Raw genomic sequence first — 14829 nt, 5'->3', positions numbered from 1 at the left:
GCTAATATCTTTAAATTCCAGTTATTGTTTTAAAAAAACTACAAAAAATGACATATTTCAGGGCTATTACGGTGATTTAACATCTGAAAATCAATTTTATATATCACATTTACAGAAAAAAATAGGAGAAAAGTCACATGAGTATCCTGATAGATGTAAGAAGTGATTTATGATAAAATTTAACTTATAAAAAATTGTTAGCAAACTAGAAATGGAAAAATCATTAAAAATATCAGCTACTTAGGGAATAGTTCAAAGGAAAAATGTGCAAAACCCCTACAGTATAAACAACAAAATATTAAAATAAATTAAAGAAGATATAAATAAAGGAAGAAAAAAAAATTCATGTCAAATCCCACCTATCATATGACTTCACAAAAGCTTTAAACCAAACTTCCTCAGCTGTAAAACAGAATTAAAAAATCAACTTCCCTATTTGTTATAATAATTAGCAATAATATATTTAAACTGTATAATCCATAGGCATTCAATCATTTCCAGTTTGACTTATTTTCTGTGAATGATGGGTCAAAAGAGATTGGTTTACTCTTACATGTGGCATATTTCCTTCTACATCCATCCTCCACCTACAACCACCCTCACAAACAAATGCATTTACCTTTTGTAATGAAGTGATTGCATCACCAGGTCTTTCCATTTTACTGTAAACTTTTGCTAGAAGAACTTGCAAACGTCCATCTTCCATGACAGCGGACAATTCATTTACTATGAAAGAATTGAATACATTGGGGGAAAATATTAATTTTAAACAAATGCTTACATTTTTCAACCAGTTTAAAAAATGGTCTTTGGAAAGAATGGTTTTGAAAAATAGTGAACAAAGTTAAAAATTTTTCAGTCAGTTAACTGAGGAATGGCCATGCTTGTTTTTTTTTGTTTTTGTTTTTTTTAAAGATACAAATAGCTTGGAAGAAAAAAATAAAGAACTGGGTAAAAACTGGAGGTTTTTCTTAAGACATATATTTAGAAATAACAATGTAATAACTTAGTTAATAATTTCAATTTTCGTTCTTAAGTATATAAAATTTCTGCTTATTGAAGTCATCTATACTAATAAAAGCCTAGATGGCCCTCGCGCCCTCATGTGACACCCCCACATCATCACAAAATGGCTGCCACAAGATGGTCGGCAGGGGAGGGCAGTTGGGGGCGATCGGGCCGGCAGGGGAGAGCAGTTGGGGTGACCGGGCTAGCAGGAGAGGGCAGTTGGGGGTGACCAGGCTGGCAGGGGAGCAATTAGGCATCAATCAGGCTGGCAGGGAAGCAGTTAGGGGGTAATCAGGCTGGCAGGCAGAAGTGGTTAAGGGCAATCAGGCAGGCAGGCAGGTGAGTGGTTAGGAGCCAGCAGTCCCAGATTGTGAGAGGGATGTCCCAGATTGGAGAGGGTGCAGGCTGGGCTGAGGGACACCCCTCTGTGCATGAATTTCATGCACCAGGCCTCTAGTTAAAAGATAAGATAGAATATCTGCTGCATGTAATGAAGAAATGTTGTTTTTTAAAATAATAGATTATTTGATAGGCTATGAATCGTAACCAGTAAGAACACCAATTGTAATGCCAACCAGTCTGGTTTCAAATTTAGGCTTCATCATTTATTAGCTATTTAACCTTGAACAAGTACTTAACTATTCTGTGCCTCCCTTCCATGTGTGAAAGAGGGGAAATAATAGTGCCTATTTCATAGGGTTTTCATATAATATTTAAAGTTAATAAGTACAAAGTAAGTTACCATATGCAAAGCAATTAAAATAAAGTGTGGCATGTGGTTAAGTGCGATTTAAATATTTAGTATTATTACTTTGTGATCTAAGAGTAGTAAAAGAACCCTAAATAATTAACAGAAATATGTTTCTTCCACCATTTAAGAAGCACGTGGTCTGCGCCAATCTGTTTAAAGTGGTTTATTTAAATTATTTCTTTAATGTTACATTATTGATGTTTCTGTTTCTCTTTCTTTCTCTCTTCCTCTCTGAAATCAATAAAAATACATTTTTAAAAAACTTATAATAAAAATGTTTATTTGTTTAAACATCAGACATAGATGCAAATTAAAAGAACTTTCCTTTACATCATTTTGGGAAGTATCTTTCTGTAACACAATTAACTGTTTCATAAATCTGTTATAGATTTTTCAAATGTCTTATTTTAATAGAGTGGTATTCAGATCAATGAAATAAACAACTTCACATATAAAATACTGGGAATACAAATACACATTTATATAATACAAAAATAAAAAAGATAAGGTATAGCAGGTGTACTTTTTTTCAAATCAGGAATATTTTCATACCAAGTTCATGAGCTAGAGCATGTTGAAGGACTTTTTCTGCTTTGTCATACCACTTCAATTTTAATAAAAGCTCTGCCAGGTCATAGCAAAGATAATTTTGTCCATTTTTCAGTGCAGCTTCATAGTAAGTGATTGCCTAAACAAAATCCATTTTGGTTAGGAAGAAAGAGGCAATGAGAATGGCATTCAAGCATAGGTAACTTACACACAGATTTAAAACATACACATAACTGAAAACAACCAAGGAGAAGCTTAGGCATGTATCTGCACTACCAGTTAACTATGCCATTTTCCTCAGCGAATCAAACATCACACAAGGCAACTAGCATTTCTTGTATAAGTAGCTTATTAACAGAGTGCTTGGTGAAAAAAAAAAATAATGGTTTTATTCCAGAAGCCAGTGAACTTTATCAAATGCAAATACTTTGCTAGCTGTTATATAAATGTTCAACAGTTACCAGGAATAGAGCAAAAATATAACTAAAGAATACGCATTTTCTCTAAGAGGCAAACAAACTAATAAAAACCAAACCCAACCCTCAAAGCACATAGCTTACCAAAATTCATTCCAGAGAAAGGACATCTATTATGCTTTGTCATATAATGAAAGAGATGTTAATAGCAACTGGTTTAGTGATTAAGAATTCAGGTGTAAGATGAGGCCTGAAGTAAACTTTAGTCCAAACAGTCTTTGCAAAATGCAGTGAACAAGAATTTGAGACAAGAGAAAGCCTTTAGCACAAATTCCAGCTCGTGGACACAAATTTGGAGTTTTACAACCAGCAAGATACAAACGGTGTTTGCTGAAGGCCTATCATAGAGCAGACTTTGAAAAATTTGACCCAATAAATATATTTTAAACTATAAATTACTTGCCTTTGAATAGTTATGAGTTTTCACAAGCGCTTTCCCAACTTTGCTTGCCAGTGTTCCATCTTTTGGGTTTTGATTTAATGCTTGCTCATATGCTACTATGGCTTCTTCAGGCTAATGTTGACAGACATAAAAAATAGGCAATAGATAAAGAGCTTGGCTGGATTCCACTAATGGCAACATTTATATAATTATGTTTTTCATTTGGAATATTTAATAAGATTAATAAAGCATGTATTTAAGTCTAGAAACCTTAATAATTTCAGAAAGGTGACAGTCACCAGTATAGGTATAACTTATCAGTATATTCCTACCCATGCTAATTGTCTCTTGCCTTCATAAATAATAATCTGAGAAGAGAAAAGTTCTTGACTTTTCATTTCTGGCAGCCATCACAAAAGCCAGATAGAGTCAGAAGACTGCTTCCCTTTGAAGAAAACACACATAGCTAATAGTTCTCTTCATCCTTCTGTTTAAAGGAGCCTCTTAACTTGCTTCTGATACCATCTCTATTTTAAATAATGATAGTGTTGAATTACTAGATCACAATTTGAAAAGAAAAGCATGCTTTTATTATAATGGTTGTCTCCTTTCATTGTGATGACTGAATCTTGAATATTAAGTAAAGTAAACATTATTTAGAAAACCAAATTCCTTTTAATTTGGGATGCTATACTAATCACGAAGATTTTTTAAAAGTCTAAGTTCAGTAGCATCAGAAATTTACCTCTTGAATATTCATGTATGCATCTCCAAGGAGAAGGAAAGAATGAGGGCTAGGCATTATTTCAGCAATTTCTCTGGAAATCAGACCAACACTATTTAGTATGTTGAATACAAATATCTTCTTCTAAAAGGTAAGCACATTTATTTCAATTACCCAATAACCTTCAGAGTACCTTCTACATATCCAACAGTGTAACACTGTGAAAAACACAAACAAAAAACAAAACCACCATACCATAACCAGACTGTTTATGCTAGGTCAATCATTTTTTTTCATTAAGTCTTTGCATTTTCTGAAATGCAGGAAACAGAGTACAGGTGGATAAATTGCATCCAGAAATATATTTTGTTATGTTTAATTTTGAAATGACATGGAAGTAAAGGTACCAAAAAGGATGGAACTGGGGGGGTAGGGTGGGTAGGGGGTGGAGACACACCACTTATTCTCCTAGGTATCTTGAGCTCTGGTATTCATGGCATTAACCATGTGCTGAAATGAGTTACTTTAAAAAATATCCAGTCTTCTACTTCAGTATTTCCTGTTTATTTTTTACCTGAAAAATTTAACTAGTAAAAGTCAAAATACCAAAGTTACTCAAATAAGAATGTGATATTAAGTCTTTAACATATAGTATCTCATTTACTAGTAATTGGTCAAAAACTTTTATGAGAAAGAGAATTATTATTTTGATTTTATAGATGATGAATTTGTCTACAGCTAATGTGTCAGATCTTCTTGAAACAGAAACCTATGCTTTTAACTGTTATATTATACTGCATTCAAACAAATCAATCCTATTTGGAAATACTTTCACCATTAGAGATGATAGTTAGTGCTCATCTTTAGGAAATGTGATGTAGAAACTTTAGTTCATCTATCTATATTGGGGTACTGCTCCCTTTCTTTGAATCACACAGCACCTACAAAGAATCTAAGCATGGGAGGAGGGATGGGGGCAGGCTAGAAAGGATCAATGGGGGAGAGAGGGGGACATGTCAATACTTTCAACAATAAAGATTTAATTAAAAAAATAAAAGGATCTAAAGAGACAAGAAAAAAGAATCTGAGCAGATTTCTGAGCTATGATACACACACACACACACACACATATATGTGTATATATATGTATATATATTAGATGAACCAATTTGACTTGGTTTGACAACTTAATTCATCAGTATTTTACTGTTTTCCAAAGTTTAAAAATGTTAATTTTTCTCTTATGTGGAGTGTGTGCATGTATTTTTATCTGTTTGTTCTGGTGGAAGAGTAAAAGCAACCTCTGTGTGTGCATGTGTGTATATGTCCATGTGTATGTGTTGTGTATCCCAATAACTCCAAAGGGCATCAGAATATAACTTTTAATTAATTTACTTTTATCGATTTTAGAGAAAGAGGAAGGGAGAGAGAGAGAAACATCAATGTGAGAGAGAAACATTGATTGTTTGCCTCCCACACATGCCCCAACTAGGGAATTGAACCCAAAACCTGAGTATGTGCTCTGACCGGGAATCAAACCTGTCATCTTTTGGCATATGGGATGACATTCAACAACCTGAGCTACACTAGCCAGGGCCACAATATAAGTTTTAAAGTCCCTGTCCTTTCACCAAGGAACATTTGTAATCCATACCTTAGTGTAGTATAAACTAAGCAATAATTCTTTTTCTGTATCTATAATAATAAAAGCATAATATGCTAATTAGACTGGACAGCCAGATGACCTTCTGGACATCTTTCTGGATGACCTTCTGGACGAAGCTGGGGCTGCGAGGGCCAAGGCAAGCTGCATCGGCTGCGAGGGCTGAGCCTCTGGCATGAATTTCATGCATCGGATCTCTAGTCTATTATATTAAGGAATTAAACATGACCATAGCCCCTGAATTGATGTTACATTACATAATTGTCTTAAATTGTTAATACATATAACTGTTGTTCGTTCCCTTCCCCCAACAAAAAGATGTCTAAAAGTACCATCTGATGAGGGAGGAGAACTGAGAAACCAGAATGAGCCACAGGTTGAAGTAATCATAAGTATTATGCTTTATATTTTTGAGAAAGTAGCTCAGCTAGAGTGACTGTGGTTGATGGTAGGAGAAGGAAGTGAGAACATGAAGGCAAGGATCTATAAAGTATCCACAAAACACTTAAAAGAGAAGTAAAATAAATTTGGGAATTAATTTTAGGAGGTAAATGCATTAAAATAACCATTTACCTATAGCAAGTGATATATAACATTTTCTCTTTTCTATGCTTCAGGTATATATCTGCCATTTTTTCTTTGACCTCTATGAAATAAGGTTGTTCAGATGTAACATTTTGAAGCATGCTTAAAGCCCGCTCAACATCTCCTTGGGCCAGAGCTAGGTCTGCATTAGCAATGGTAACACGCAATTCTTCATATGTCCCAGAAAATTCATGGATAGCATCTTGTAACACTTTTGCTGCCTCATGCTGTAAGGATAAAATAAAAATAACATTCAAAATATTCAACAAATTATACTAGAAATTAGGATTTTCTATGAAAACACAATGAACAAAAAATGCTAGCACAATTAGGATATTCATGGAATACTGATGAATTTGCATAAAAGCACAAAAATTTAAAACTAAATGCAGAAACCAAATTCAGGTAACACTATAAACACTGGTTAGCTGACAAGTGTTTACATAACTGAGACAACAGCAGTTGTTACACAAGAGACACCACTACAATAATTTAACTAGAGGCCCGGTGCACAAAATTTGTGCACAGGGGAAGGGGCGGGGGCCCTCAGCCCAGCCTGTACTCTCTCGCAATCCGGGACCCCTCAGGGGATGTCCAACTGCCTGTTTAGGCCTGATCCCAAGATAGAGCCTCAACAGGCAGTCAGACATCCCTCCTGCAATCCAGGACTGCTGGCTCCTAACTACCCACCTGCCTGCCTGATCACCCCTAACCACTCTGCCTGCCTGCCCCTAACCACTCACTTGCCTGCCTGATTGCCCCTAACTGCTTTCCTGACTGCCTGTTCACCCCTGACTGCTCGCCTGCCTGTCCAATCGCCCCTAACCGCCTCTGCTTTGGCCCCCGCCACAGCGGCTTCATTCAGAAGGACGTCTGGAATGATGTCCAGAAGGTTGTTTGGCTGTCTGGTCTAATTAGCATATTAAACTTTTATTATTATAGATAAGCATTTACTTTGCACCCAGCATTGTATTAACCTATCTAATTCTCACAAACAACAGTAAGGTAGTTACTATATTACTCCTACCCTGCAGTAAGGAAATTGAAATTTAGAGAGTTAAGAAGTTAACAAATGATAGACCAGAATTCAAGCTCAGGCAGCCTGACTCCAAAGCCTAAATGTTAGCCATGTTCATTATTACCTCACTAATGCGATCTAGTCTGGTCACCGACTGCACCCAATGGCTCCTCATTAACTAGCAGACTCCTTTATTATCTACATCAGGACATCATTTTTCTTATACCTAAGGTGAACATATTACTTCATTTCCAAATTTGTACCTCAATGAATCTAAAATGTTATTTAAGATTCATCTCAAATGTCATTTAAGATCCATTTCAACTTTAAGTATTATAGAACATCCGGATTTCAGAAATGTTAAGATGTGAAAAAACTAACACATCTTAGAATCAATTATTTACGCATGGCAACTGGTTCTTTTTATTTAAATGCATTTTATGTTCATTTACTAGTGAAAGAGAAGTTGAGACTTGGCAATTATCTAGACCAGGGGTGGGCAAACTTTTTGACTCGAGGGCCACAATGGGTTCTTAACTGGACCGGAGGGCCGGAACAAAAGCATGGATGGAGTGTTTGTGTGAACTAATATAAATTCAAAGTAAACATCATTACATAAAAGGGTACGGTCTTTTTTTTTTTTTTTAGTTTTATTCATTTCAAACGGCCGGATCCGGCCTGCAGGCCGTAGTTTGCCCATGGCTGATCTAGACACTAGAGGCTCGGTACACGGATTCATGTACCGGTGGGGTCCCTCAGCCTGGCCTGCGCCCTCTCACAATCCAGGACCCCTTGGGGGATGTCAGAGGCCCAGTGCAGGGATTTGACCCGATCCCCACAGGCCAGGATGAGGGACCCCACCGGTGCACATATCCATGCACCAGGCCTCTAGTATGCATATAAGATCTTTAGTTAATCTCTTCCCGTCCCCACTTCTCCCTCCCCTCTGAGATCCATCAGTTTGTCCCATGTTTCCATGTCTGTGAGCTGAGCATCTGCTCTCTGGTGGTCAGTGTGCATCAAGGCTACTGGTTGAACACTTAGCATATTAGCCTTTTATATATATATAGACTAGAGGCTCAGTGCACGAATTCATGCATGGGTGGGGTTCAGCCAGCCCACCCTAATCAGGGTCAATTGTGCCGGGCTGGCCAGGGAGAGGGTCCGCAGGTGGTTGGTGGAACGGCCCCGCCCCCAATTGGGGTGGGGGTGCCGATTGGGGGCAGGGCCAGCCAGGGGGAGGGGCCGCAGGCAGTTGGCCAGCCAGCTCTGCCCCCTGGTCAAACTTCCAGTTGAATTCCCAGTTGAGGGGACAATTTGCATATTAGCCTTTTATTACATAGGATAGCCTTCTTAACTTCCACGGAAACATAAAAATAAATTAGCAACTGCTGCAATCCAAAAATCAGGTATCAATGACATTAAGTTCTTCATTTTCTTGAATTCTCTCAGAATTACCTGCTATCTTCCATCTATCCATCCATCCATCTATCCATCCATCCATCTGTATTATTATTTTTTAAAGCATTTGATTTTATGGCTGTCCTATAAGTTTATCAAAGTTGTTATTCATCCACTGGTTCTTTTGTTTCCTCAAGTATTAAAATTTCAGGTTGGTACTTTCATTTTATTTCAGTAGAACTTGTGTGTACATGTGTGTGTTAAGCCTTTAGAAATTCACAGAATTATAACTATAGCTGGGGTAATCATACATTATAATACTATTATACATTTTAATACATTTCATAATATGTCATATTACATTGTATTGTTATTTTTTTTTAAATATATTTTATTGATTTTTTACAGAGAGGAAGGGAGAGAGACAGAGAGTTAGAAACATCGATGAGAGAGAAACATTGATCAGCTGCCTCCCGCACATCCCCCACTGGGGATATGCCCGCAACCCAGGTACATGCCCTTGACCGGAATCAAACCTGGGACCCTTCAGTCCGCAGGCCGATGCTCTATCCACTGAGCCAAACCGGTTTTGGCATATTGTTATTCACATTACATTATATTATGCTATATTATGTTATGCTATGTTATAACATTCTATGGTAGCCAATCTAAGTACAATGATACTTAATGTCTTCCAAGTACAAACTATGTCTAACTTCAGGGGCTTGCAAAAAGTACATGATTTGGTGAAAAGTAGTGAGAAATAAATTTCCTAAATTTTACTACTTGGTCAGGATAGCTTTTTCATTTCCTACTAACATATATATAGTATATGCATATATATATATCATTTTTTTTAAATAAAAAGTTCAGATATGAGTCAATGAATTAAAACTTGACCTACCTGTTCTCCATTCAAGCAGTAAACCTCTACCAACTCAAGAAATATTGATAAACGATGGCTTGCATCAACTTCAGTGTTTTTGTATTTTGAGGAAGCTTCAATTTTCCTCACTCCTGGTAAACTCATTGCCAGATGTAGAGTTTTAATGGCCTCTCCTATTTCTCCCATTTTCTTTTGTGACTGAGCTTTTATCAAATGATACAAAGGATTTTCTCTCACCTGAAAAAATAATATTCAGAAATACTTCCTTGGAGTGCTTACAACATCAACACATAATTTACAGTCCATCAAACATTAAAATGATAGGATCTTTGAGGACAGCCTGTGATTATATACATAAGGTATATTTCTGTCCTTTTATTAACTTTCTGATCCAATATCGTATTAAATCAAATTCAGGAAGCCTGCCACTGCCTAGCATCCCGCTGGATGAAAAACCAGGTAATTAAGAGCTTCTACTATGATAGAGGAGAAAATGCAACAAAGTACTAAGGCTGGAAAATATATTCTAAAATAATTTGAGTTTTCAGGAAAGGAATTTCTTGATCTGGGACTTCTGGTACTAATATAAAGTCATATTTCTAGAAACAAAGTTTTCCCCTCTTTTCTTTATTTTTAAGATTAAACATTTTAGTATACGTTAATCAAACATTGGTCTTAACCATTTGGTAGTACTCAGAAACATGAAACAAAGCTTCTGTCTTTATTGTAGCTAGCAACAGTGTATACAGAAAAACAAAATGACAAAAATGAGTGAGGAAGGAGTCAAAGAAGATAACCCAGAATGAGGTGAAGTAGAGCCATTTAATGCCTGGGACAGCTACACTACTCTGTAAGGCTGTGTTTCTAAGTCTTAGTTACCTATGAACTCTGTTTGAACACTCCTGCTTATCTCTTCTCTTAGAGCAGCGGTTCTCAACCTGTGGGTCACAACCCCTTTGGCGGTCGAACGACCCTTTCACAGGGGTCGCCTAAGACCATCCTGCATATCAGATATTTACATTACGATTCATAAGAGTAGCAACATTACAGTTATGAAGTAGCAACGAAAACAATTTTATGGTTGGGTCACAACATGAGGAACTGTATTTAAAGGGCCAGAAGGTTGAGAACCACTGTCTTAGAGATTCTCAATGACTGGGTTCCAAAGCCCCACCAGTCTTGAGAACTCCTATCCTAGGAAGCAGGTGCTATCGCCTGTAAACCTTGCTTGGAACTTTAGCTCTCCAGCCCATCATTGGGTTCTCACATACAGGGCTTAAGAGGCTGTGGACCCAAGTGAAAATCTGAGGCGGTCCTCCATGACTCCAGGTAGCCCGGGAAGCACCTGAACCTGGATTTCCCCTAACGCTGAGGGATATGATGTGTATCACAGAATATCTTGGGTAGAAATCTAGTATGTTTATATCCTCAAACCACAAACTAAGTTTCAAAATGACTAAGCATCGTTGATGATAAATCTAGAGAAAAGTTATTAAAAATTCAGGTCCAAGGCCCTATACACCAAAAGACTGTGGGTTCGATTCCCCATCAGGGCACAACTTGGTTGCGGTTCGACCTCTCGTTAATGAGCATAAGGAAGGCAACCAATAGATGTTGCTCTCTCACTCTCTCTCTCTAAAAATCAGTAAAAACATATCCTCAGGTGAGGATTTTTTTCTTTAAAATAAGGTCCAAGCCCTAACCAGTTTGGCTCAGTGGATGGAGTGTCGGCCTGTGGACTGAAGGGTCCCAGATTCGATTCCAGTCAAGGGCATGTACCTTGGTTGCAGGCACATCTCCAGTAGGGGGTGTGCAGGAGGCAGCTGATCAATGTTTCTCTCTCATTGATGTTTCTAACTCTCTATCCCTCTCCCTTCCTCTCTGTAAAAAATCAATAAAATATATTTTTAAAAAAACAAAAAAACAAGGTCCAAGAAGGAAACAGGCAATAAAATAAATCCTAATACATAAAAATATTTATAGTTTACAATTATTTTTAATACTTTCATTATTGCATTTAACACTCACTGTAACTGTAGGGTATTTATTATGAGTTTTATAGAAAAGAAAACAGGTTCAGAGAGATAAGTGGAAACATCAGACACTGACCCCAGGTCTTTGTTGCCCTGTCCCTATAATTTTTTAACTATACACAGTTGCTCCATTTCTTCTCCTACTGCTTATGAATCCAAAATCTTTTTAATTTAAAAATGCATTTCTTAGCAAAATATTAAAGGCTAAAATTTGTTAAAAAGTTGATATACAAACATTTGCAAAAGATTCCAGGAGGTTGATGAGGGATATGATATGTATCCACTTGAGTCTGGAATACTTACCTTAAAGTTATAGCTCAGACAAAGTTCAAGAGACTGAGAACATAATTTAAATTTATCCTGAGACAAATAAACTTGAGCCATCAGGAGGTAAGCATCTGCATAAGAAGAATTGTGTTCCAGGCAATGCTGCAGGTTATTATAAGCTGCTTCGATGTCACCTAATGAGGGACACAAAGCACCATTTAATTCAAATGATTAAGAACTGGAGATCTTAGAAGTAAGAGGGAGAAAAGTAGTTAGTCTGTGGATAGTTCCAGTGATTAAAGTCCTCTGTTCAAGGGGCCATGATTTAATCTCTTCTTTGTAGTCCACATGAAAGAATTTACATGTAAATCAGAATACTGTACATCTGTAAGACCACACCTTGGTCATAAGAAGCAAACCAGAGGAAGTGTGAAAAAAATCAGAGTCAAGCACCACTGTTACTGAGAGACCTATGCATGTACCTTTATTTATTTTCCTTGTTAATTTTTTTTTTTTTACAATTTCATTAAAATAAGTTCTGTAAAACAGAAATTTAAATAGGTAGAATGCTATAATAACAAAGAGGATTTAGTCTAGTATCATTCTAGACTAAAAGTTTTAAAAATCTAGAAATTTTATTGCCATCCATAAAATTACAAAAAGGCATAATGATATACTCTAGAGCAGTGGTTCTCAACCTTCCTAATGCCGCGACCCTTTAATACAGTTCCTCATGTTGTGGCGACCCCCAACCATAAAATTATTTTCGTTGCTACTTCATAACTGTAATTTTGCTACTGTTATGAATCGTAACGTAAATATCTGATATGCAGGATGTATTTAGGCGACCCCTGTGAAAGGGTCGTTCGACCACCAAAGGGGTCGCGACCCACAGGTTGAGAACCGCTGCTCTAGAGATTTAGAAACATGAGTTTTAGATTTAAAATGCCTTTAAATACCAACTGAAATATTAAAGGTATGGAAACACATCTACTGTACAACTGGGAATCTTAAGATAAAAGCAAATGATCAAGATTAAAGTGATTGGAAGAGTGGAGCCTACCCTGGGTTTGCAGATGGGGTACAAAGAGGCTCTTCCTCTGAACAGTGGTCTCACGTGAGATAACATGTGTTCATCTGCATTAGCCAGATCATAAGTTGGCCTTAGGTAAGTGTAGCTAGGCCAACTCCCCATTCAGCTTTGCTAGGAGAATGGGGAAAGAGGAGATCCTCAACTATTCTCTGTTCAATTACTCTCCTTAACATTACCTGACACCTCAACAGACAAGGCTATAGCCAGTGCTCCAGAATTCCTCCATATAATACGAATCCATTTAAACAGAAAACATTTTTTCTTAGAGACAGAGAATTAATAGACAAAAATTTGGCTGAGGTAGCACAAAACTTATTAAATATAGTGTCAAAATTTGTCCATTAACCATCAAGCATAATTGTGATGCAATCCGACACTCAGAACAGATGAAAAAGGAAAATGTGAAGTTTAAGCAAATGAATTTGTATGGGAATTACCATTCCCCTGTTCTTCTAGGAGGGTTAAGGAGGTAACTTGAAATAAGAGGTTATTACCAAGGGGAGAAAGTCTATGGAAAAGAATCAGGATTTGCAAAAAAAGTGACTGAATGAGGAATGCATGAATAACTGAGATAAGAATCTTGGGAAAGGGAAGAATGTGCCACTTATTTCAAAAGTATTTAAAAATAGAGAAATGGGTCATCACTGTTGGGGGCAAAAAAAAGACCATATAAACAAAGATCACATCAACATCACATTCTTATCTAAGAGTAGTCCAATTTCTCTTGAAGGAACAATGAAAGCTTTTACTGTCTGATGATCTGTTTTTGTCAGGGTCTCCTACAATAAAGAATATAGCTGGCCTTTTTCCAAGGTTCCTGAGAGGGAGACTCTAAATCTTGGAGTTTCACAAATAACAGGAATGTCTTTGTTATCTGTGGTGGACTCTGATAGTTTATGGTAACAGTATGACTCAGGATGGGGCCTGCCCACCTCAGGAAGACCCACCACATGATTAGAGGGTTGGGGCTTTGAACCTTGTGATATCAACCTGACTGGGAGAAGGGGAACTGAGGTTGAATTCAGTCACGAGGCCAGCCAATGATCTGATCCATACCTATGTAATGAAACTCTACGGAGACTAAATCTTCAGTAAGCTTCCATGGCTGCTAATGTACTGCAGATACTGTCAGACATCACCGTGGCAGAAAGTTAATGTGTCCCAACTCCACAGGAAGCGGACAATGGGAGCATCACATTTGGGACCCACCCAGACCTCACCCTGTGCATCTCTTCCTTTTGCTGGTTCAAATTAATGCCCTTTGTTATAATAAAATTTTAATTTAAAGTATAATGCTTCCCTGAGTTCTATGAGTCATTCTGGTAAATTCTCAAACTTGAAGGGTAATAGGGAGCCTGAAATTTGGACCCAGCTAGTCAGAAGTGCAGAGGGCCCTGAATTACAGAGGGCCCTGAATTACAGAGGGCTCTTTTGGTCTAAACCAGGGCATTCTGATAGAGGGTTATGGCCTTAACTTGTAAAGTTTGGTCCAGATCCAGGTAGTTGGTGCAGTTGGCAAATTAGCAAGAATACTGCTATTTAGAGACATGCCAGTGTGGTCAGACCCCAACTGCTCTGCCTGCCCAGCACCCCTTGTCCTCACAATATAATTGTAAGTTGCTGATGTATTGTTTCTTTGTCAAGCAGGAGATAAATCCAGGGTCACAAGGAGAATTTATGAGACTGTTCTGCAGAAGGAATGAATGCCTTTAAGAAAGTTGTGACCACCTGCTGCTGCCCAAAAGTCTGGTTACACAAGGTGTCACATGAGACGGGGACTGAAGAAACACAGACTTCTCCTTCGGTTCCCTGAAACTCCCTCTCTCTCTTACTCCCTCACTGCAAAAAAGGTCCCCAGTTTTGCTTTTTGGGGAAGACAGATTTGAGAGATCTTACTCTCCTGTCCTCTCACTCTGGCCAATAAACCTTTCTCTATCTCCGAGCACCAGTGTCTCAGTGTTTGGCTTATCTGTGCATCAGACACACAAATCTG

The 14829-nt window shown here is 37.5% G+C and overlaps 1 protein-coding gene across 5 annotated transcripts in view; it reads right to left on the bottom strand.

Annotated features, from left to right (window-relative positions):
• Positions 1–14829, bottom strand: part of TTC21B (tetratricopeptide repeat domain 21B) — a 65698-nt gene that overhangs the window by 25610 nt on the left and 25259 nt on the right. For 4 of the 5 annotated variants that reach the window (XM_036320162.1, XM_036320163.1, XM_036320164.1 and 1 more), the window contains 7 exons: positions 11780–11937; positions 9462–9680; positions 6127–6365; positions 3912–3984; positions 3188–3298; positions 2312–2447; positions 620–726 (listed from right to left, as the gene is read on the bottom strand). In XM_036320162.1, coding sequence (XP_036176055.1) covers positions 620–726; positions 2312–2447; positions 3188–3298; positions 3912–3984; positions 6127–6365; positions 9462–9680; positions 11780–11937 — 1043 coding nt within the window. The remainder of the gene's footprint in view (positions 1–619; positions 727–2311; positions 2448–3187; positions 3299–3911; positions 3985–6126; positions 6366–9461; positions 9681–11779; positions 11938–14829) is intronic. The other variant, XM_036320165.1, reaches the window with a different exon arrangement.

This window comes from Myotis myotis, unplaced genomic scaffold, assembly GCF_014108235.1.
Source record: "Myotis myotis isolate mMyoMyo1 unplaced genomic scaffold, mMyoMyo1.p scaffold_m19_p_8, whole genome shotgun sequence".
Classification (NCBI taxonomy): Eukaryota; Metazoa; Chordata; class Mammalia; order Chiroptera; family Vespertilionidae; genus Myotis; species Myotis myotis.
This window is presented reverse-complemented; position numbering and strand designations above follow the sequence as displayed.